The 25227-nt window shown below is 38.1% G+C and overlaps 2 protein-coding genes and 1 long non-coding RNA gene across 5 annotated transcripts in view; 2 read left to right on the plus strand and 1 right to left on the minus strand.

The window, feature by feature from the left end:
- LOC134647253 (aspartyl/asparaginyl beta-hydroxylase) overlaps positions 1–25227 on the minus strand; it is a 48221-nt gene that overhangs the window by 22044 nt on the left and 950 nt on the right. For 2 of the 3 annotated variants that reach the window (XM_063501525.1, XM_063501526.1), the window contains exons 4-17: positions 24858–24967; positions 22663–22810; positions 21587–21762; positions 20197–20305; positions 18418–18495; positions 17959–18045; positions 17762–17877; positions 17237–17549; positions 15419–15516; positions 13667–13901; positions 13017–13122; positions 12212–12791; positions 11432–11562; positions 9666–9829 (exon numbers count right to left, since the gene is read on the minus strand). In XM_063501525.1, coding sequence (XP_063357595.1) covers positions 9679–9829; positions 11432–11562; positions 12212–12791; positions 13017–13122; positions 13667–13901; positions 15419–15516; positions 17237–17549; positions 17762–17877; positions 17959–18045; positions 18418–18495; positions 20197–20305; positions 21587–21762; positions 22663–22810; positions 24858–24967 — 2438 coding nt within the window. In that variant the 3' untranslated portion in view covers positions 9666–9678. Of the gene's footprint in view, positions 1–9665; positions 9830–11431; positions 11563–12211; positions 12792–13016; positions 13123–13666; positions 13902–15418; positions 15517–17236; positions 17550–17761; positions 17878–17958; positions 18046–18417; positions 18496–20196; positions 20306–21586; positions 21763–22662; positions 22811–23809; positions 24107–24210; positions 24505–24857; positions 24968–25227 lie in introns of all 3 variants that reach the window. The other variant, XM_063501527.1, reaches the window with a different exon arrangement.
- LOC134647645 (sodium/potassium-transporting ATPase subunit beta-1-interacting protein 4) lies at positions 687–4208 on the plus strand. The gene is made up of 5 exons (XM_063502001.1): positions 687–911; positions 990–1127; positions 1401–1481; positions 2987–3245; positions 3583–4208. Exons 1-5 carry the CDS (start codon positions 858–860, stop codon positions 4206–4208), a joined length of 1158 nt encoding a protein of 385 aa, XP_063358071.1. The 5' UTR covers positions 687–857.
- Positions 5310–5806, plus strand: LOC134647646 (uncharacterized). The gene is made up of 2 exons (XR_010096845.1): positions 5310–5510; positions 5627–5806. It is a non-coding gene; the product is annotated as an uncharacterized LOC134647646 (long non-coding RNA).

Consider the following 25227-nt stretch of genomic DNA (forward strand, 5'->3'; position numbering starts at 1 on the left):
TATGTTTTCAATCTTATGCATTTCGGTATAATGTAACAAAAAGTCTGAAAAAATACATACCGGTTATAATTTACTATCTGAGAGTCCGTTCCCCTGTAAGATTCTTCTCTAATCTAATGCTATAAAAGAAGATGGATCAATACAATACACCCTCGAAGAAACTTAATTTTTTTTTTTTTTTTTTTTTTAATGGACTTGAGGGCGGTGTTGCCCGTAGCCAACGTCAAGTAAATTAAAGGGAAGGAAATTAAACGCGGAACAAGGATTAAAGGTAATTCGGAATTTGGAAAGTGTAGTGGTCAGGACAGGTAGGTATATAGATGAAATACAAAATGATAAATATACTTAGTTTTATAAAATATTATACCTTTATATCATTGTAAACGATGAATGAAGCTAGGATGTTATAAAAGTCTGGATTGATGAGCAAGGAAGGGAAACTTAATTTCTCAATGCCACAGAATTAGTCATGGTCTATAATCTATGGAATAATATCATTGGGCTCTACACACCTTACAATCATTGTATGATTGATTAAACCGGTACGGTACGCCTGTCTATCAGTGCTATAAACTATGAAAAAAAAAAACTTGACTATATTGTCGATGTAATGAATAAACCTGTCACTTTTATAAAAAAAACCTTCGCAATCTATGATTTGACTACTTAGCTTTAGCTAGTTCGTTATGTTACCTATTAATAATTCTTGTTTTAATTTAATTTATATGTATAATTTGTCCTTTACTGTAATCGTTTTGGATTGAGTATGGCTTCGTTTATTTTTAAATATATATATTACTACAAAGAACAAATAAACTTTTGTGGAAAATAGTAAAAGCGTACCTGATTTATATACAATGGCTATTTGCGAGTTAAGAGGGTTGTTATTGACCGTTTGTATTATCGAATTGGTATGTATTTTTGGTAATTTCAAAATTGATATGATACGTTATAATTTGAATGCATTTTAATATCGATTTCCTTTGCAGATCATCACCGTACAACGACAAGTGTTTGACTTCTTAGGCTTCATGTGGGTACCCATAATCGCTAACTTCGTGAATATTCTTCTGATAATATTTGGATCCTTTGGAGCAGTTCAATACATTACGAAGTACCTAATAGCGGTAAGTAGCCTGATTCATTTCCTTGCCTATTGTTTATAGATGACTAATAAATTGGTACCTATGTTACTGACCTATTTTTAACTACTTACACTGTTATATGTTATAAATTTTCTGTTTATGAGTGCTCATAGTCCTTTGTATTATGTATTGCTGCAAAATAAATTATATTAGAATGTAATGATTCCAATACGTTTAAACAGAGTACAGATCCACATGTTACAGATTTCTAGCCTTAGAATTTGCTACACTTTAACTATTTTTTTTCTTTTTCAGTATGCAATATGGAGTTTTATGTGGCTAACCTGGAATATATTTTTAATATGTTACTATCTTAATATTGGGTCATTGAACAGGGTAAGTTTTCCAAAGGTGTAATTAGTTTAAATTGCATATAGCTTAAGCCCCGTCTCCATATCGCGCGGCAAATCATCGAATTGCCGCGCAATATGGAGACGGGGCTTTATACTAGTGGCTCTGTGAGTGTAAAGTCTATTTTTTTATTCGGTAGACTGAAATGACAGTTAATAGTATGAAATGACATTTCATGTTCATACTATTAACTGTCATTTCAGTCTACGGAATTAAAAAATAGACTTTAGACCACTTGATAAACTTAAAAAATGTAAAAGTGGAAAACACTTTGTTGGGTCATTATGAGTGAACTCACAATGGTTGTAAACGCCATAGGCCCTATTGGGGCTTAAGTCCTTTATGCTAATATCCGTATTTTTAAAATGTCCAAAATGTGGAACAACAAAAAAATCTTAATTGCATGTAAAAAATACGCAAGTACGTATAACGGGTTAGCACTGATTGACCAGCATTCTTTTTGCGGATTAGCAAAGTAATATTTTAGTTTAATTTTTTTTTTCTTAAATAGATTCTGATAGATAATGGAATCTGGACACAAAATTTCATGAGGATTGGTAGAGAATTGCGACCTGTAGAGGAGAACATACAGACATACGAAAGCATTTGGCCCAAGTTAAAACAGAGACCTTTGCTAACACTTTGGTCAATAATTGAACACAAAATGTTTTTTTTTGTTAAATTTACCACCAGAATATGTTAGAAATGTATACTTTACTTACTTTCTGCACAAAGTACAATGTGCATGTTTGTTTTCCTAGTAGAAAAATCTTACAAGCAACCAGATACCTAGAAAAGGGGGGGAGTGAAGTGCTTCACTGAAAAAGAAAGGGGTGGCCTGAAAACACTACTTTTTACTGATACCTATCCTAGCTGTTCAAAATGCGAAAGTTTTAAATATTATAGGATTAACATAGTTATACAGTAGCATATTTGAGAAAACACATAGGTTCATACATAAATTCTCTGTGTATATTTATAGTATGAGTGTAACAGTTATATTATTATTATTATTTATAAAGCAGGCAGGCAGTTGAAATAACTGATAATGCCTGTATCCAGAGTCATCAACAGCGTTTTCCGTGCTGAGTAGAATTTGCGTTGTGCTTATCTAATTTGTTCTTGAACTCATTGACACTTTGGGCCGATACTACGTCTTCTGGGAGTTTGTTCCAAGCTTTGACCACTCTGTTGCTAAAGAAGTGTCTATGAGGATTATTGTAGGACCTGCGAGACACCAGCTTATACTGATGACCTCTCAGACGGTTGTTATTATTGCATTCTAGCATCTTATGGAAGTCTTTGAGATCATAGTGTTGGGTTAGTATTTTATATGTCTCGATCAGATCTCCACGCTCTCTACGCTCCTTCAAGGTTGTGAGCTTTAGGAAGTGTAGTCTTTCTAGTCTATAGTAGTTATAAAAAGTTAAATGAATGACAATGTGACAGCAAAAAAGCAAAGCAGTTCTCCACAGTGTCTTTTAATCCAGGAAAGCGGCCTTCTATCCTTTGGGACAGGCAGTGTTAGCTGGTGGGAAGGCAACGGCTCGGGCTGCCAGACAGTGTGGAGCGAGGAAGATGGCCCCGGCTCACTGAGGCCTACCCGGGTGGACGGCTGCTTCCTCCCGTGGCATCATGTGGAGCTTACACAGTCTGCCGTGGCGGCTTTTCTCACAATTGCTGCATTGCCACTCTCCATTCTATTGACTATTCAGTCATATAAGAGACGAAAACCATCGGCAGCATCAGGTAAATTGAATGATTCACTCTTTCTTTGTTTTCTTGTATATAACTTTTAAATAAAAAAAAGAAGAAAAGAAGCCTTTGCCTTAGGATATTTTTAGTTACCTCTGCTATCTATCTACTATTTCATATCTTTTATATTTTGTGTCTTTTTATCTTTTAGCAAAAGTCTCCTTCTATCTTCTCCATTCTGTTGCATGTGCGCCTTGCCCCTTATGTGATTATATCATCCCATCTTATTGGAAGTTTGTACAGTTATATTTTTTTCCATTATTTTGATTAATGGTTAGTCTAGTTTTAGTAGTTTTTATCCCGATTCAATGTCTATGTTATTTCATTACAGCGAAAGGCACTCTACCACGGCGGCCAGTCTATACGATAGAGCTCAGCCCCACCGAAACAAATGTAAGCGAGAGTTCCTTAAAACCTATGACGCCGCGTCGAGTCAAGCGCAGATCGGGCTCGCGAGGCGCCGGCTCGTCCGTGCGAAGGTCCCGTCGATCGTATAGGAACAACGGCTACCTCGCTTCCACTGCCTCGCTGCCTCGCTCACGCCCCGCCTCGGCGCACTCGTCGTACTCCAACTTCCACGCCGCTCGGCCCGCCTCCTACCACGCGCCCGACCCGGACGCGACCCGCCCCCGCGACGCGTACGAGCCGCCGCCGCCGACCGAGTCGGTCACCATCACCACGCAGAGGTACGACACGATCCGCGGGCCCGGCGCCGGTTACGACGTCGCCGGGCCGTACGACCGGACCCAAAAATACGAATCGAACCCGACGTACGGCAACGTGGCGCCGGAGTATTCGGCTCAGTACGAGGCGCGCGCCGACTCGGTGCCGCCCGAGTCGCCGTACTCGCTGCGGCGCGGCTGGGAGGCGCCGCCCTACAGCGCGCGCGGCGCCGCCACGCCGCAGGCGCCCGGCCCGCCCGCCTACCAGCAGAACGACTATAACATGATGCCCTAGTAACTATAGCTGGTCAACTAAATCTTGTCAGTAAAAAAAGGCGCGAAATTCAAATTTTCTATGGGACGATATCCCTTTGCGCCTACATTTTTCAAATTTGCCGCCTTTTTCTACTGTCACGATCTGGTTGACCAAGTATAGTTGATAGTTTTACTCCTACAAATGCCACACGGATGCAATCAATTTTACTTCAAAAGAAGTTATATACAGGGTGCCCAGTAATTAATGGATAACCATCTAACCACCAACAGGGCACCTTAGGCTGGTCCAGAAAATGCACTTATAGGTCTAGTAAAAGTTTCGTGGTTTTCGAGATAATCGAACTTTTCTGTCTTTTTTAATAGTATACCATACTTCAAATTTAGAAAAGTGCGATTATCTCGGAAACCACGAAACTTTTACTAGATCTATAAGTGCATTTTCTGGACCAACCTAAGGTGCCCTGTCGGTGGTTAGAAGGTTATCCATTAATTACTGGGCACCCTGTATAAAGAAGTGATACATGAACGTTAAAGTTGCTCACGTAGATGCGGCGGGGCGAAAGCGGCGCCGCGAATTTTATTTGTAATTTGTCCCTATGTGCCTTTTTCCAGTGACTGTTTTCTAGCTCAAGTTTATTATCTTTTGTGGTGTCAGCGACGCGTCTGTTGTGGTGATCGTTTGATACTTCTTAGACGTATTTGCAATCCTAAACTAAAGTATTGTTAAGACTTTCTGTACTAATAAGAATCTTGTTGTGATGTATAAAATACATTCCTTTTATTTGTTAGGTTTAAGAATGTGACGCCTGTTATTTCTACTGTTGTAGAATTGTAAGAAGTGTTTAATGAATTTAATGATCGAATTTGTACTTAGCACGAGTTAAATGTTTTTCTTAAAAAATCGTGAAGCTTTTATACCAATCTGTATTAAAATCCGAAATATTAACAAGTGTTACGATACGATGTTTGTGAACTATGTTCCATTCCAATCTAATGTTCTCACTGTTATACTCTTGATAGCAAAACCAACAACGATATTGCTGCCATAAATATAATAAGTAATTAAAATCATTCCAACTATTGTTGCGATTTGAAAAACACGACAGCTGTCCTTCACATTTTGTAGGTATTTTAAGTAGTAGAGGTTGAATCTATATTTTTTGCACAATATCACTAAATGAATCTCAATATTCGTATACTTACATGTTTATACCAATAATAATTAATTGTAGTCTTGCCAAGTGTCCTTTGTAATGTTGTCCGTCCAAGTAACATTAAAAAGTATGACAAGATTTAAATATTAGATCTGAATCGCAAGTTCGTAGTCATCAAATTATGTTTTACGTATCTATGCGTCCTATTTAGGGAGTACTCCCTGTACTGTTACTGGTTTTCTATACAAATACAGAGAATTCCCGGTTCTCGCCATACAAACAGTACCGGGAGCACTCCCTAGTCCTATTGGTGTGAATCAACATGTTACAAATGTGGTCCAATACTTAATTACTAGAAAAATGAGCTTTATTAGTTTTAGGTCAAGTAATTATTTTTTAGTTTATTTTTAAGGAAAACTTTCCAGGTAATTTTATACCAAATACACACTTATGGATAACAAAACGATTTTATTCATCTTTTAACCTACCTACACCCACTAAATACGTTTTCACATCACCTATTCGGAAAAGGGCTTTACCCTGCTAGGAGGGATCAAAGTGGCGCTTTTCTGACGTCATGCTCTGTGGAAACCCCACTGTCTGTTTTGTGATTTATTGAAACGTAATGCTGATGTACACAATATGTACCGAATTAGTACATACTTAAAATAAATTGTACCTCAATAGATCGAGAGTACAATTAACTCAATTCGGACTTGCTGTAGAGCATCTCCCCGGCAACCCCAAAATTTATTTAAAGAAAATTCACGTAAATACTTACTTTTTAGCAAATAAGACGCTGAAAAAAAATTGTACTCTGGTTTTTAACGTTGAATCAGTTAGCCAAGGCTAGTTAAATTACCTAATTGTCGCCAGGACGCAAGCGCATCCAGCCGACTTCTCAAACGTACGAACTTACTTTGTATTTTTATATGCAATGGGATACACAAATTTTATTTATGTTATGAACTTGGTTTCTGGTGAGAGTTCCAATGTTTTCTTGTCAACCAGCAATGGTGCATTGATCATAAACGTACCTAATTATTTTTAGGGTTCCGTACCTCAAAAGGAAAAAACGGAACGGAAACTGCTGAACCAATTAAGTTGAAATTTGGTACACATATGGCACTTTTGGGGGGTGAATGAGACAGTTAAAAAACAAAGTTTTGCAAACTATATCGTGTTATATATCATATGAAAGAGCTCATTGTGAAAATCTCAAATATATTTTTTTTTGTTCCAGGGTTCCATCTTATGAAACAAATGAGTTCTTCACTAAGATACATACAGATTTTAAAATGTGGAACTCAAGCCCTTTCATAAATGATACCCCACACTTGACCTAGTACCCAGTAACATTTATTTTTAATAACTTTATTCTCTTTTCCTTTTGTAAGAATTTGATATGTTTTCTGAAAGAGCTACGTATTTGTATGATTCCATGTACATATGTATATTTTTTTTAATCAAATTTCTATTACACCTTATGTGTAAAATTGCATGAATTCTATAGTAATTTAAATTGTATTTTTTTTCCTTATTTTCTCGTAATGCATGTTAATTATAAGATGTGTCTTTTTTTGAAAAGATGTGTCCCGCCGAGTTTGTCGCCGGTCCCATATTGGGATACCCTCCTCCAATTGAGGGGGGATTTAAAGCTGCTCGGAGCAGAGGTGTAGGGTTGGAGCCGGTCTACCTAGCTTTATTTGACGTTCATAAGCGCATTGTAATTATGCCTACTTGAATAAACTATCTTTTATCTTATCTTTATCATTCCTGGTTAACAAGAAAACATTGGAACTCTCACCAGAAACCAACATAAATAAAATGTGTGTATCCCATTGTATATAAAAATACAAAGTTTCGTACGTTTGAGAAGTCGGCTGGATGCGCTTGCGTCCTGGCGACAATTAGGTAATTTAACTAGCCTTGGCTAACTGATTCAACGTTAAAAACCACAGTACAATTTTTTTTCAGCGTATTATTTGCTAAAAAGTAAGTATTTACGTGAATTTTCTTTAAATAAATTTTGGGGTTGCTGGGGAGATGCTCTACAGCAAGCCCGAATTGAGTTAATTGTACTCTCTATCTATTGAGGTACAATTTTTTTTAAGTATGTACTAATTCAGTACATATTGTGTACATCAGCATTACGTTTCAATAAATCACAAAACAGACAGTGGGGTTTCCACGGAGCATGACGTCTTTTCTGCCCTGTAGGAGGGATAATATTTTGAAACAATAATAAGTGACGTGAAAAGCAGAAAGTGTCACAAGGTAGTAAAATTATTTCCACTTTGGGCGTTAGAGATTCTATTACGAATACGCCCTCGCCGTAATCGTAAATACGAGTATGTCATTTTGCTCCATTGTGACACAATCTACTAATTACGCGTGACTCGAAAAACGGCAGTATGCCTATAAAGCGTGCGTGAATTGTAGAGGGCAGCACAGGACAAGAGCTCTCAGTTTATGAGCGCAGAGGTAATATCAAGTTCCCGATTTGGGCCACAAGATGGCAGGCTTTGGTCCTCGTAAGGGAGCAAGCGTGTACTGCAGGAGTCAGCATCTACTTACTCGTATTGGCGTGAAGTGTCCAAGTCAAGTAAGTATTTATCCTATTTCTGCCATAAGGTGGCAGACTTAAGGATACGCACGGTTCCTTAAGATTCGACAAATTGATCTAAACAGGTTTAATTTACGGAAAATTCACACCACCCTGATTAGGGCCCGAGACTCCAAGCAAATAAAACTAATTTATAATCGAGCATTGGAATTATATTCACTTTTACTAATAAATAAGTCTTAAATTACCTTACAATAGTAACAAGGTTGCACAACAATCATATCACATTTCATACAATCGACGTCTTTCCAAGACAAATGCAAATATTGCTAACATAACACAAATGAGACTTGCTTTTTGAGATAAAAAAAACATTTTCAGGTGCTCACAAAAATATTTAACATCCAACCATTCAATAAACAAACTTATATATAGAACTATTATGATAGACCACATTGGTTCTTTAGAACAGATTAATGCGTAAAAACGCTGATAGGTATTAAGTACGTATGTACATTACAGTACATAGGCTTGATCCCTCGCATTCCCTTAAGTGTGATAGAGCGAAAATACACAACATACCTACCGTACAAACAGCAACAATCTTAACTGTCCATCGGTGGACCTTATACCTTTTGTAATAAGGTTTACAGTTAACATCAGTGTGGGCAATGGTACTACAGTCTAAATGGACTGACGCTCTGAAAACGTGGCCTAAACAGGATAAAAAGAAGCATGACGCCTGCTCACATACAAAAACTGTAAAAAAATCTAACAATGATACTTGTATAATTCATACTACGAGATAATAGTTATGGGACCCATATTTAATGTTAACCAGTCCGAAATAATAATGTTTCGTATTGTCAAGATTACTCAAGATGGCACATGTCGGCGTGAAGTCTTTTACCAATTGTTAACTTAGAATTATGTCGTTTAATCTCAGATTCCAGTTAGTTTAATTGGGTAACTCAGCGAAAAAGTAACGTGATGCAACGGTTAATATATCTAGGGATAAAAATTACACTTAGATAAATAAATAGTTAGGTTAGGTACCTAAGTTTGCATCATGTACAAATCGAATTGTGACTCGCGTTACTTTCGCCGTGGATTGACCTGCAGGTCGATTCACAAGAGCTGATACGAATCGAATGAATGAGTGAATGAAAAAATCGATGTACAGTTGTGTGCAATATAATAGCAGTGATGAGGATAGACTTTTAACAGTCAATAGTAAAATGAAAATTAGGGGAAAACTATAAATTTTGTTCAATTATATGGGATCTTTTTTATAATTCTTATGCATTACTTGACATTGTTTCAAAATTAACTGTAACCTTTACTTAAATAATATTGGAAGTAAAAAAAGATCGTCTTATAGAAAAGTTTATTTTTTCTGGATGACATAGGTTTAGATTAAAAAGCTTTAATTGGAAATAATAGGCAAAATAAGAAGTTACAATAATATTATACAATTGTATTTATTTCGTAGGTGGTTACGTTTTTATAAGAATTTCCGCGAGGTAGTAAAAAAAAAAACGATTTTAATGATAGTTTTTTTTTTTACTTTGAAACAATGTCAAGTAATGCAGAAGAATTATAAGAAAATATCCATTAAAATTGATCTAGTTATAGTTTTCCCCTAATTTTCATTTTCCTATTGATTGCTATTATATTACAACCAATAAAATGGTGGCTCTGATTCATACAATGTTAGTTTCGTTCATTCCATTCGTGCCAGCTGTCGTGAATGAACCTGTGGTTCGGTCCTAAATGGCCGGCAGCTGCCTGCGCTCGGCGGCGCTGAGCTCGGGATGCCACACGTCGACGATTAGCACGAGCCGCGCGCCCGTGCCGTTGTGCCACACCTCGTGCTCGAAGCTGTCGTCGAACACCAACACCTTGCCAGTCTGCCACTGTCTGTGTTAAAAGGAAAATAATACGAGTTAATAACTTACAAGAAACTTTAAGAGCCAACAGGAGTGGTCATTTCCCCATACAAACGTACTCGACTGTTTCCTCAGTGGGTTTTGAAGCTAGAGCAATGATTTTTTCAACACAGATTAATATTGTCAATATCTGTGTCGGACCGTTCTGCTTTTTTTGATATTTTTGTTTTTTAAGGCGCTAGAGCCCTTCAAAAATGGCCTAGTTGACTATGCCGCAATGAGAGGCGTGCTATTCAAAACTGACATCAATTAGTCAAAAAAGCAAAACGGTCCGACACAGATAATGTCATAATCATTTAAATTTCCAAATTTGGTTACGATTGGTTAAGTTTTGGAGGAGGAAACAGTCGAGTACGAAACCTCGATTTTTGAGATTTTTAAGCAGGATTTTTCGCCTTGTCCTTATAGTACTAGCTTTAGGAGCCGCTTCCGTTAGCGAGACGGGTATATTTACCTAAAATATTTAAATCTTAGCTCCTGTTGGCTCTTAAATATGAGGAAAATCAGTAATGTGCACTGCACTGAGAACGTTTCCTTTCCCAAGAATACAGTGCTCAAAGATGTTTTTTGTATCTCATCCACAGACAAGACATCCTCTAGACTGAGCATAAGTAACGCTACCCCCTCTGCCACTTATACGGTAGTTTTACTCCATCTTCGAGTCAATCCCGTGCCGTGATTGGTCCGTGTCTTTGAACGGACCAATCACGGCACGGGATTCACTCACCCCGTCCCCCCGCACCCCCGTATTTTTGGCAGCATCGGTTTCATGAAATAATTGCTCTAAACTCAGTCTAGAGGATTCCTAGTCTATGATCTCATCTAATGCTAAAGTTGATTCAGGCATTTAAATTCAAGGTTATATAAGGGTACTTTGCCGCGGTTGCGGTTGATTCGGCTGACATTGTTGAGTTTGCCGAGTTGGCCGAGTTGAGTTATTTTGCCAAATTAGCCATTTTAAGGATTGAGGTTCCGTTAAAATGGATTGGCAACTTTTTATTGACAAGTAAGAGCCACAAAGTAGTGTAAACATTAGCGTAGCGCTAGGACTCGTGCATTACAAATACAAAAGGTTTATTCGCAGTAATATGGTTACATAGTGGTCTTAAGTATTAGGTGGGCTTTTTCTAAAATAAATATCGAAAACCCGATTTTTTCAAATCTGGACATTCTTGGGCTCATTCTACTCAGAATCGACAGCACTCTCCATCCTACCATTAAAAAAAGATGTCCCAAAATGTCCATTCCATTACGTCACGTTTTTAGTATGAGAAAATTTTTCACTTGTATGTAACGTGACGTAGTGGAATGTACAATTTTCATACAAAATTTTGGGACAATTTTTTTTATCATCAGGATTGAATATGCTAGTGATTCTGAGTTGAAAGAACCCAAAAACACCAGGATCTGGGAGAATCGGGTTTTCAATATTTATTTTAGAAAACGCCCAGGTACAAAATAGTTCTACATATTCATTATATAACATTAGGTGTTTATGCTTTACGACTATTTCGATGAACTGCTACTTAAGGGGCTTGCCACACCGGTGTTGTAAAGATATCCCGGTTATTACCTGGTTTCCCGGTGAACTCGTATGAAAGTATCTTTGGTATTGCTGAGCCCTAAATGCATTCTGAGCCGGCAGTTGGTGGGGCCGACGTGCGGCCGCACGTGCGTGCCGGCGTGCATAGAGCTGAATTTGATCTGTCAAAGAATAAATACCACGTTAAATTAAATTAAAAAGCAAAAGGTCGTAATTAATGTAAAAAAAAAATAGCAAGAAATTGGTTTTACAATAGGGATGATGACACATGTTGAATTTTATAACAAAATCTAGTAAAATAGATAGCAAACGAGCAATTTATCACAATAATGTGGATATTAAAATAAAATATTTAAAAATTACAAAATTACAGGACCTGAAAGTTTCAAAATTTAAGTTTTTTTTTAACTTCCAAAAACGATAAAAGTATTGTACCATTCGATTCCTTACATTTCATCCAAAAAAATATTGTATAGCAACTATGTATATACATAAACGCAATATTTCACCGACAAAAACGCAATTTTCTTGTTTTGTCCATACTACAAGATGGGCGATGACGTCACGGCCTCTGGCCGTTTTGTATAGGGCGTTTCGCGAGTGAAGTGCGACTGTCGGCCTTTGGCTACAATTTCTGACTTTTGTGTTACTTTAATGCAATGGGTCCCATATAGACATTTGATCCTAAAAACAAACCCGATCGATTGATACCATAAAAAAAATTAGCCATGTAGCCTATTACGACAATTGTAGCAGTTTCCACATGGACGATTCAAGATATACATGTCCTGAATGCAATTTAGAACGCACCTGTCCGCGCCGGCAGCCGGCCGCCGCAACCTCCCGCCGCACCACCGCGCACGTGACCGGCGCGCGCGCACACCGCCCGTCTATCTCCCTCCCTCTCACGAACAGATCCAGCTGCGACCACTCTCCCCTCTCTTTCAGACCTTCCTTCTCCTGCTCGTACAGCGCTCTCGCGGCTTCCCCCTCCTTTAGGATTTCCTTCCAGTGCTTTTCTAAGTCGCGCGCCAATTTCACGTAAGGAGTTTCCTCTATGTTCCACCAAGGTCGGCCTTTTAGCCTCGGAACATTGTATAGGGAGCGCTGAGCGGGTGAAAGGAAGTGTCCGTGAGCCGCGCCTCTTTTATGAACTTCGTGGGCTTCTTCAAACCGCCCAAGCAATAATAAAGTGTCTCCCAAATGGTAATAAAATCTAGGTTCGGTGGCGGGGCCCGTGTCGCTCTCGAGCGCCCTTTGTAAGTAATCTAGGGCTTCCTCGAGCCGGTTGTGCTGGGTTTTGAGTATAAACCCGTATTGGGCTAGGGCGAGGCGATCGTTGGGCCAGCGTTTGAGGGTCTCTTTGAGCACTTCTTCGGCTAGGTCGCCTCTGAAACAAAGTATACTTTTATAATAATTTGATGTCATTTCAGTTAACTATAAGTTTTGTTCCGTGGAGAGAGAATGTGTGGTTCTCTGAGAAAAGGTTACCAAGAAGAGATTAGAGCCAGAAAAACTTTTAAGTTAAATATTACGAAGAAAAACACGAACTAAAATATTAATAGATGAAATTATGTGAAAGGCACCTTAATATAATCAACAGAAACTATCTTACCTATTGGCCATCAGGAACAGAACAGTTAAATTGGTCCTGTGTGAAGGCTCATCAGGAAACCGGCGAATGAGCAGACGGTACACTGGTTCCGCGTTGAGGTAGGTGCCTAACGTAAAATGACAGATTAGAATTTATTACCTTATCCAGTCTGGCTAACAAGTAGGATTTAAAAACTTGGTACGAAGGGTGATATTTCGATAAATATTTCTTGACGATTAAAAGTGTTTAACTGTGTTACTAATAATTATAACATTTAATATAACGGAGTTTACGAGTTGCCCCTCTCGGCCTTGAGGCGTCAATAAACAAGAATGTCTTTAAGAGAAATCGTCTATTGCGAAAGGATAGTATCATTTAATAATAATAATTAATCATCTTTGCAATAACCCAGTCTCATTGTCCACCCAAACTCCAATCCATAGACCGGTATACTGTTCACTTTTTCTACAATAGTCCCAATGCCTGCTGAGACCGGTTCATGGGTGTTTATTGTTGCACCTGTGAACGGGTCCCAGCTGGCGTTCTACATGACATTAAAGCTCTCCAAAGGGCCTCTACGTGTTGGATCTATATCCCCATATCAAAAGACCGGGATTTATAGGCCCGTGAAGTCCAAAGTGGAGGAATAATAATTAATCATACATATTTACCTCTAAATTGTATCCTGTTAATAGTTCTCTCTGCGATTTCAATCAGTTTCTTATCCGACAGGCGTTCGTTCATCTTAAGCAACTCGAGGTATGCTGCTATCGCACGTCCGAGTAGCACGTTGTCTCGTTTCGTTTCCGCCGCGGCATCCAAGGATTTGGCCACAATCCAACGCGCGCGGGCACTGGTTTTCAGCTGCGCCGCGCTCGCTCGATCCGCCGCAGCCATCAGAGCGCCCTCCATATTAGTAACACAACACACTTAAGGGGACTAGTGTATTAATTGTTCACACTTAGGACAGCCATCCAGGGTTTTCCCTAAATTGTCTTAGTTGGATTTTAGTAACAGGAGAAACCCTTATTTTAATTTCCTCTAGGCTAAGTAATACATTGTCCGAATTTTTTAAGTTTTATCGGGCAAATTAGATGATGGCAACACTACTAACACTCAAAATCTATAACATATGGTTAGGTCCCTGCGCGCGAGCCGGGACGCGCGGGGTGCGGGCGCGTTAGACCCGACTCGCTCGCAGGGAGCGCGGGAAATGGCACAACGAACAAAGTTTAAATTTAGTTAAAGATGCATTCAGTTAGTCCAACCAATCCTGGAATTTAATTGAGTTTTTCATGAGTACAAATTGTAATACATTTATTTTAGCAGGGCATCTGTGTACCTATTAGGCCTATAGATACTTACCCTTTCTAACATATATTTTGTGTATATCAATTGGATAAGTTGGTGTATCCTTATGTACAACATGCAATATGTAAAAGTGCGAATTGTAAGTGGCCACACTCCATGCGCAAAAACAGTTAGACTATCTACTATTTGAAAAGTATACACCAACCAAAGTTTTATATGCGCTATGTTCCAGAGGAAGATTTTACTCTAGTAGTCAATATTGCCTATTTTTTTTATCTTGTGTAGATAAATTAAGTTCAACCGCGACACAATCACTTTAGTGTTAAAGTTTTGCAGGTGACTAAGGGGCTATTCATAAATTACGTAATTTCAAATTCTGGACATCGGATGATGGTAGCAAGACGTAGGAGGAAACGGGTTCATTCGAAGCATGATTTTAGGGGAAGGGGGGGAAAAAATAGATGACGTAATTTATGAACAGCCCAAGTCAAAAATTCATGACACTTATAATAGTCATAATATGTTTAACTTACAGGCAATAACTGTAGGTACTTTATTATTAGCTTCAAACCTTCAGGTATACTAATAGTTTCCTTTCTCACGCAATAATGATAAGATAAACCATATAGCTATCGAAAGATGTAACAAAGTTTCGTTATGTCGTTTCCTTTTTTCGGAACTTATCATTATCGTTCGTTCGTAAACCTTATCGCAACGATATAAGGTCTATAGTTTGTAGCTTTCTAGTAGACCCCGAAGGCTTATCCTATTGTCTATTGTTCAGTAAAACCTGCTGCACGTGCTACTTACCTGCAAAAAGGGTCCTAATTATTATATTTGGCACCTGAGCGCGGGCTAGCCCAACGCTCAAAAAACCAGTGTAGGTGCGCTCTCCGATAACGCGCCTTTGTTACGCATCTCGATGACACATTTTAGACTGGTTCTGTAGCGTTCGACTCGCCGGCACTCAGTAACCGAAGTACCGATTTTTTATGCAGGTGGTTGTGGCACGTGGCACGAGCGGTTTTTCTTAACAATAGACAATAGGATTAGCCTTCGGGGTCTATTAGAAAGCTACATACTATACCAAGGGTTAGCCAAGTCGTTAGTACCTGGTTGAACTCTCGCTCCGCGTCGTCGAGCTGCTGGCGCCAGTATGCGTCGGCGGGCTCGCCGGGCCACGCGCCCTCTATACTGTTACCGCCGTCCTCTGAAAAACAAGACAACTTCATTTATAAACTTTAAATAAATGTCATATACTAAGAAACCGGCCAAGTGCGAGTCGGACTCGCCCATGAAGGGTTCCGTATTTAGGCGATTTATGACTTATTAAAAAAAACTACTTACTAGATCTCGTTCAAACCAATTTTCGGTGGAAGTTTACATGGTAATGTACATCATATATTTTTTTTAGTTTTATCATTCTGTTATTTTAGAAGTTACAGGGCGGGGGGGGACACAGATTTTACCACTTTGGAAGTGTCTCTCGCGCAAATTAGATTAGCGCAGTTTAGAAAAAATGATATTAGAAACCTCAATATCATTTTTGAAGACCTATCCATAGATACCCCACACGTATAGGTTTGATGAAAAAAAAAATTTTGAGTTTCAGTTCTAAGTATAGGGAACCCCAAAAATTTATTGTTTTTTTTCTATTTTTGTGTGAAAATCTTAATGCGGTTCACAGAATACATCTACTTACCAAGTTTCAACAGTATAGTTCTTATAGTTTCGGAGAAAAGTGACTGTGACATACACGGACAGACGGACAGACAGACAGACATGACGAATCTATAAGGGTTCCGTTTTTTGCCATTTGGCTACGGAACCCTAAAAAGTGACCAAGGCCTCCAGTGCCCCAGGCTGGAATCGAACCAGCGTCCTCTGCTGTCGCGGCAGACTTTATTTCACTTCACTTATATGGGGCATTATCTATGAAAAGGGACCTTATTGTCGATGGCGCTTACGCTGCTCAGCGTCGCGCGGCATTATATCTGAGCATCGTTAATAATGGCGTAAGCGCCATCGACAATAACGTCCCTTTTCATAGATAACGACACATATGCGTTCCGATCCTTAACGTAGCCGTAATAACAAAAACAATTTTCTCAACAACTATCACTTCTCAATAGTAAGTAACAATAGTAATAGTAGTATCTTTGTAACAACAATAGTAGGCCGTAGTTGATTGAGAGAGTAACCAATTAGGGATTATAGATTGAGAAAGGGCCAATTATGCATCATTCATATAGGCCAAGATGAAAATCGTAGATTGACAAACGCCAATCGAATATAAATAATCTATTGGGATGACAGATGCTATGAAAATATTAGTATTTAAGCTTCGATTGTCACCTTGCCTAGGCCCCCAGGTCATTCCTGATGCAACGGATGTCTATCGCGAACGGTATCATCACTACTAAGCACCAGTGTTGGCCGAACGTTAATTGCAATTGACCATTAACCAGTACAACTTGAACCGTAAACCTTAACGGATGGTTACAGTTTACGGTTCAATTTATAATGGTTATTTGTGAAAAATGGTCAATTGCATTAACGTTTCGGCCAACACTGCTAAGCACCTTTGCACCTGGAGGGACGCGGGGAGTTTTAGTTTAAGATTAATTGGCGTATGGATTTAGCAATTTTCGCTATTAGGTATTTGAATAATATATAATTTACAAATAACATTATTTGTAAATTATTTATATTCTAGAACAATTTCACTACAGGGTAAATTTTAGTTGGCTGTCTTACTCAAAAGTCGCCTGACAGTTAAAAGACAGCAAGAAATGTTTGTCATTACTAAAAAATGTTAGGTTAAAATTCTATAAAAAATCACTCACATCAAGTTAGTCATGCAGTTAGACGATTAATAATAAAAACCATTCTGTTATGGGACAACCAAGCCACAGCAGCGTTGTCTTTACTGCGTCTGGCCGGTCGCTCGGGTTCGGGCAGCCGTCCATATTTGGCTTCCAGCCGCGTCAGCAGTTCCTCATCGTCCACATCCGATATTTCCTCCTCGTCCTCCGCTTCCTCCTCGTCCTCCTCGATTTGCTCGTCGTCAATTATTTCGACGTCGTCAGGGACATCGTCCTCTGGTTCTGGGCTTGGAGGTGGTTTAGCCGCAGCGGGGGCTACTTTTTTCTGAACAACTTGTTCCTCCTCTTCGAAGTCATCCTCCTCAGCTTCCTCTTCGTCGCTGTAAAGTTCCTTCCTTTCTTCTTTAATTGCTTGGACCTGTGGATAGTTCATGTTCATTCCCTGGTACGGTTTCCGAAATTAGCACTGATTTGAATGTACGGATGAATGGCGTATATTGTGTGACTACGTAACACTTTTGAATGTCGACGTTTTGAGTATTGTTTTGAGTCATGGTGTAGACTAAGAATTATCATCCTCATAAATGTAATAAACTACAAATTTCTGATGTAATTGGAAAAATGACTTACTTTAGAGGTCACAGGTTCCTCTTCCCCATCTTCCTCACTTTCTTCGAAAGTAGGTGATTTTCTTGTGATAGAAGGTATTGGCCGAGAACTCTCTTGTGACACCTTTTTAATCGGAACTGCATAAAGAAATTTATAAATACGAAAATGTACGACTGTAATCTAGTAAAATAAATAATATTGATTCCTATTTCGCCTACCAGGTTCAGACGGTTCTTCCGGAATCAGAGTCATACGTCGGTCTACAGAGGGTGTCGCTTCTCTACCATCTTCAGATTGTGGAACATCTGTTATACAAAACTTCGTCTTAGCGGAAGGGAAGTAAGCAAATGCAATGAAATAGTTTTACGTGACGAAGCTCTTTACGAATTATGCTTCATAATATACGTGGCAGAATCAAGTAGGTTTCAGAATCTAATAGGTTAGAAGGGCATTTTATACAAATCTTTACTGGCTATTTACTAGAGAATTTAAATGAGAACTATGAGTATTGACTTCATAAAGTTTAGACTGTAGGATAGTTCGGCTGTCAGCTCATACACAAGAGTAGCTAAAGTTATGCTAAAACGAATCAAATCGAGATTCAGATATCTTGCTTTCAAGACTCCAACAATACAAGCTGTATTAGACTGTGGTAATTAGTTTAAATGTGTACGCACCACTGGAGGCGGTGGCGCGGCGTACGATAGCGTGCGTGGCGACCAGCAGGGCGCCACCAATGCTCAGCTTCAGCCACACTGCAACAACGCCCCACACTTAGGGTCGGCCGTTTCAAGCTCGACGTACGGTAATGTTACTTTCGAGGCTACAGATCTCATCATAGACGCGGTAAAAAGTAGTCTGTAGGTATATTTTACCGTTTCAACAAATTGTTAAATGCTGGTTGATTATGTTTTAAAGAATATAGTAATGATAATTTAGACAGCTCTCCATAATTCTTGCTGAATAATTATTCAATAAGTATATAAGATACAAATGTGTGACACGGGGCGAGTTACTACTCAATTTATATTTGCACCAATACGGTAGTATTTTTGATAACTGAGAATCAGCCGGGTTAATGAGGTCATATTGGCATGTTGAAATGAGATTTAAAGAGGAATTCTCTTTTTTAATATTTTGAGTGACAAATCTCAGAGAGAGATCAGAAGTCAGAGAGAGAGAAAGAGAAGAGGTCTTACAGTTTCAATGAAAATTAATCTAACTAAAGCCATTTTTTTTAAAGGATTACAGTGTCAATAGCCGGAAACCGGTTTAACAAATAGTTAGAGTAGAGCAATATTAAGCCAACCATAAGAATAGCTACACTGACTTAGTGAAATTACAACATCAAGATGCGAATGATCCGAAAACATCCATATTTCTCTTATTTGCGATGCGTTCGGTCTTTAAAACATAGATCTAATTGTATGTTGTATTGCGTCTAAACATTCTATCGAATACAGTTACAACAGGTGTATGACTGAACTAAAATACCCTGGAATTGATGAAGTATTTTAATTACAATTCGTTGGCACTTTATCAAATATGGCGGTAATGGTGTGGAGTCCAAAGTTTCCGATATTCGATACCACAATCCTAACTCTGTAGTTCGAAGAACTTCTCAATAAATAAATCTACTATTTATCGTTTAATCTAGTCTGATTTTATTAACCATTTATAAACATGCGAAAGTTTTTTGTAATGAATGTAACATAGGTACAAATATTCTGCAAAAGGGCAAATCTCTACTAAACCATACAAAACTTAGTCGATAACAATGTGTTTTGAGCTTTATGAGCGTAAAGCGCCTACAACAGAGAACCCGCTTAGCGGGTAATTGGTAGTGAATGAGTTAAAAGGGCCCGTGAAATTTGATCCTAGCACTCTTCATTTATTTCAGGTAAATATAAATCCATTTAGATAGATCATTGCTTTTCAAAATTCGCAATTTTTAAATATTTAAAAATAACATATTTCGTAATCGTAGTGTGACTTATGTTAAGAAAACTGAGTGTTCAAGCAAGCGTAAGGGGCTAAATAAAAGATGAGAGTATAATGAACATTTATTTCTTTTTTGCGTAATTCTAGCATCATCTTTTTTATACATTAATTTTGAGTAGGTAATGTTAGTGGTTAGTAGGAATTATTATTACTATTAGCATGCTCATGGTAATGTAAGTTTATTGAACAGTTAGGAAATATTAATTTTTACAATCACTTTACTAAACGAACGAGCTTTAAGGCTCAAATAGACGGTGCGACTCACACGCAAGTATCGTCCCGTTGCGACTGCTATGGTACAAAGATATATCCAATATCGCTATGTACTGAAGCTCGCACCGTTTAAGTGAGCCATTTCCTGTAATGGCACGTCCACATAGAGCCAACAAAAACGGCATTATGTTAAAGATTATCATAGCAAAGCGTGAACAAATCAGAAAGAAAATGTTACTCACTATGCGAGGCCTCTGCTTCCTCTTTGCGGAGTTGCTCCTGCCGCTTTTCATACTCCTCTTCCTCTTCTAGCGTGTCGGTCGGCTTCTCGGACGAAGGCTCATCCTCTACCTTGTAGTAACAATAAATACTCTTTGTTTATGAATAGGATTAGTCTATGGCTTTTTGTGACAGTTGTCAATGTTCGAAGTGTTTCAGTTAATTCTGTGATTTTGCGAAATAAAACGGTCTTGTGTTTAAATGATGGTGTATTAATTAATTACATCCATAAAAGTACAAATATAACAATCTGGCGACGAGGATGGGATGGGATTCACAAAATCACCTCATTAAGGCTTAGCACGCACTGCGGTTTTTAAAAAGCGGTTCCGCTACCGCAAAAAATGTAACGTACGGCATTCTTTATAAGCGCACGCACTTGCGATTTAAGAATGCCGTACGTTACATTTTTTGCGGTAGCGGAACCGCTTTTTAAAAACCGCAGTGCGTGCTAAGCCTAAGGAAGGACAAGTGGCTCTAGCACTAGCATCAAAGAGGTTCCTTAATTTCGTCGTATTATTTTTACAAGCTTGTAATGTTCGTACACCTACGGTAAAAGTACTGAGGCCCGTTTCTCAAAAGCTTGTAACTTGTAATACAAGTGGATGGCACTTTTTGACAGCTTTTGTTAGAAAGGGACTTCCACTTGAATTACAACTATTATAAGTTACAAGCTTTTGAGAAACGGGCCCCTGGTAGCTTAACGATAAGTTTTAATCCCGGCCGGCTGTACTAACACATGTTTTTTTCGGAACAAATGTACGAAACATCATTTGATATTCACCAGTCGCTCTTCGGTAAAGGAAAACATAGTGAGAAATCCAAATTAATCCTAATGAGGCCTATAAACTAGGCCTCTACGCCTCTGCTTTGGAAGTTCGGATAGCTCTTGCTTTCAGATATTTAGTAGTAGTAGTTATCACTTTATTGTACACAACACAGATTTACATAAACTTTACAGAAATTGAGTTACACCAGAGAGTTATTTCTTACTAGAGTCTGTGCCAATTTTTGAGGTTGGACTGCCGAATGGACCCTAGGCCCTAAGTGAGACGTGGTCAAAACACGGAACCAACTCTAGCAGTATAAGCTTTCTAGAGGGCGAGGTAATCCGTTCATCGTCTGCCTCTAGATCAATCATATTTTTGTTTGAATTTCACACTACACACCTTTTGTTACGATTGAACACATTCAGTGTCGAAAACCCGACTAGCGGGTATTTTATGATTTCGTTCCCAGGCCGGACGACCCGATAGTCGGGATCGTGATACTGATACTACACCTTTATATGAAGAAATTTTAGTGGCCTGGCGAGTTTGGCTGGGTGACAATGAATGTGTTAAAGGGACGTACCTCATCGAATGGCTTGCCAGAGGGCGCGGTGATGCGTTCCACTGGCGGTTCGTCATCGTCGGCCTCTAGGAAGTCGTCGTCCGGTTCGTTGGTGTCGTCGTCGTCGTTGTCACCGTCGTCACCGTCATCTCCGTCATCGCCATCGTCGGCGTCATGGCCTGCATCTTCGACGGATCCTGTAATAATTAAGTGATACTTTTTTTTTTAAAGTAGACCTGTCACCTTTAGGGCTGATTTAGACGGCGCGCGAACTCGTATGCGATTTTAGTTACATTGCGGACTGTTGGTTACGTCCAATTCAACCGACCAATCAAAACCCGCAATGTAATGAAACTCGTATGCGAGTTCTCGCATCGTCTAAATGAGCCCTTATTATATGGTTTTAGTTTCAACTCGATACCTCCACGCGTTCTGGAGATAAAGGGTCTTGACATGCAGATAGACGGACTACACAGTGATCCTATAAGTGTTCCGTTTTTTCCTTTTGATGTACGGAGCCCTACAATTCTTAAAAAGCATTTCAAAAAACGAAAATGTTTAGTCCATTCCATGGAATGTTATATATTGGATGTGGCCGAAAAAGTCAAGTATTTTTTGGTGTAACCAAAAAACTATATGCATGTTTTGACAAAATATGTAATCTATACCAGGGATGTTGCGAACATCCGCATCCGCATCCGCAACCGCGGAACTTCCGCATTATTTTCAACATCCGCATCTGCATCCGCATCCGCATAAAATCGATGCGGAGCTTATGCGGATGCGGATGTCGAACAAGTCGGTACAGGAACGTCTTAGCGGCGGCGTAAGTGCTAGGTAATTTCGTCATTACCTATAACGAAATCGTCTAGATCCAGAAAAGTCGGCCAAGTTACTGTTTATTAAATATAACGCACCTATATTCTTGCTCAAATACTAAACGTTTCGTTTTTTTTAAATAAAAAAATACTAAAAATGTAATATTTGACGTTTTCTAAGTACCTACTCTTGACATCCGCATCCGCAGATGTGAGCCTTTAAATATCCGCATCCGCGGATGTCAAAAAATCTGCATCCGCAACATCCCTGATCTATACCTTGGTCCTTATCATCATCATCATCATCTTCCTCAGGCAAGGCGGGCAGCTCGACATCGATGGGGTCCTCGTCCTCGGGGGCTTCCTTATCTATCTTCTCCACTTCTAGTGACGTGTCTTCCTCTTCTTCCTCGTGTTCTTCTTCATCCTAAAAGTTATGACGTCACTTAATAATGAGAATTACATATTCTGAAACATGTCTCTGTATTTAATAGGTGTATAGTATGTTAACAAATAAACCAACACGACTCTGTGTGATTTGTAAAATAGTTAGCATAGATATAAAAAGTGAGTGATATAATCTATGGTCATATGTTTACATTACCTCGTAAGCTCCGTAAGCTCAATGGCTGAGAACCTTGGACATACCTAATGAATTTTCGATTTATGTAGTTATGATTAATATCTGGGAGACCGAGCTTTGCTCGGAAAACATAAAATCTCAAAAATTTGCGTTTTCCCAGAGATAAGACCTAGCTAGATCGATTTCTTGTTCCCGAAAACCCCCATATACCAATTTCATCGAAATCGTTAGAGCCGTTTCTGAGATCGCCGAAATATATATATATATATAAATAAATAAATAAACAAGAATTGCTCGTTTAAAGGTATAAGATTTAATGCCATACGATTAAATAAATGTGGTAAACATAATCTGTGAAGAGTGTACCTACTCTTAAATACCTAAAAGAAAATATGGACACTTGAAAAAAAGTGTTACGAGTTTAAAATGTTATTAATATACATATTATAATATCCTTATTTTGGATTTGTCTTGTAATACATTTACAGATATTATTGAATTAATATACACTAAGGCCTAAAAAAAGGTACGTTCATTTCATAAAAAAGTGTTATCATACTTAAGAAACCATAAGCCAAACACATTTAAGTCTTTTACACTACACTCTTAATAAAACGTAAAACCTAAAAATAAAGATTAATAAAAACACACTTTGTACTGTGAAGCAGAAGTTGTAAATAAAAAATAAAAAAAATTATCAAAAGAAGCAGTGCCAAGACTGTTAAATTATTACTTAATTTAGATCAGTATCACAAAACATGTAACAGTTTTGTTGAAGTTACGGTTTTAGAAAAAGCTTAAAGTTTTGTTAGTGCCAATCGAAAAACGTTACAGATCTCAAACTACAATTTCCACTCGCAAATCATTTTGCACCTCATTGCTATCTCCGTTATCACGATTATCTTCCTGGTCATCATCATCATCATCCTGTTCAATACTCTGATTATTTTCTTCATCCTCATCGTCATTTAAATCATTTTGTTCGACTTCGTTGCTAAATTGTTCATCTTCATCATTATCGTCGTTTTTGAAATCATCATCATCATCATCATCTCGGTCATCTTCGTTATTCTCTTCATCTTCGTCATCAGGATCAGCCGCATCTTCTTGATAATATTTCCTATATGGGAGATCTTCTTCCTGTTGTTCATGATTACAATTTTCAGATAACATTTGAGTAAAAAACACATTTAAAACAATAATTTCATTGAATCTATCAGTTTTAGAAATAATGACTTAATCACCTCATTATTAGCTTCTAAATCCTGTTCTGCACTGTCGTTCTCTTCTTGTTCTTCATCATCTCGAGTTCCTTCATCATCATCATCATCTTGAGGTCCATAATTTTCTTCATAATCATCAGCATGTTCTTCATCCTCATCATGGTCTTCATCATCATCATGTTCTTCTTCATCATCATGGTCTTCATCATCATCATGGTCTTCATCATTATCATGGTCTTCATCATCATCATGGTCTTCATCATCATCATGTTCTTCATCATCTGCTTCTTCATCATGGTCATCATCAAGATCATCCTAATTGAAATTTTTGTACACAACATATAACAATACTGTGAAACCTAAATTTAATTAAGCTGTATGTTTGCCTTCCTTGTTTTACTTCTTTTTTTGTCTGGATTTGTGTATGTTAATGCTATAAAATATATAGTGTATATGTGCCTACTTATGTATGGATTATTTATAAGTCCGGAATATGAAAATTGAATATAAATAACCACCTAAAAAACTGAAAATCTTATATAAATGCAAATAATTTCATGTTAAAATTACATTAGATAAAGCTCTACAAATCTACCTAAAACAATGAGCCCTTTACAAAATTAATTTGATTTTACTGTTGAGATCGTACTGATGATTACAATACTTACGTGATGCTTTAGATCCAGTGTGTGTTCGTCATGGTGGTCATCCTCTGGAGCATCTTCTAGCCAACCTTCTAGCACACCAGAGTATTGGGATTGTACTGAATTTGCTTCCACTGCATGAAAGAAAGTATTATTTTATTAAGTTATTACAAATACACAAAAGTTAAGATAGTAAATAATAGATAGATAGTAAAAAGTAATATCCAAAGCTCAAGTCCATTAAGCTACTTTTTTTATTGTAAAAAAAGTGAGAATCTTTGTAGTCCTTCATGGAGATATGTGAGTAACTACTAAGGAAGCGGCAGCACTAATAAGTAAGTTTTATTATTATATGATATTGATGATGATATACATGATGATTTCATAAACATAT

The sequence above is a fragment of the Cydia amplana genome, chromosome 4, assembly GCF_948474715.1.
Source record: "Cydia amplana chromosome 4, ilCydAmpl1.1, whole genome shotgun sequence".
Taxonomy (NCBI): domain Eukaryota; kingdom Metazoa; phylum Arthropoda; class Insecta; order Lepidoptera; family Tortricidae; genus Cydia; species Cydia amplana.

Bases quoted from the DNA above. Each gene is read 5' to 3' on its own strand.
- LOC134647645 (XM_063502001.1), top strand. From the start codon at position 858: ATGGCTATTTGCGAGTTAAGAGGGTTGTTATTGACCGTTTGTATTATC. The intron at 912-989 runs GTATGTATTTTT...TTTCCTTTGCAG, and splicing joins CCGTTTGTATTATCGAATTG to ATCATCACCGTACAACGACA. The intron at 1,128-1,400 runs GTAAGTAGCCTG...TTTCTTTTTCAG, and splicing joins TTACGAAGTACCTAATAGCG to TATGCAATATGGAGTTTTAT.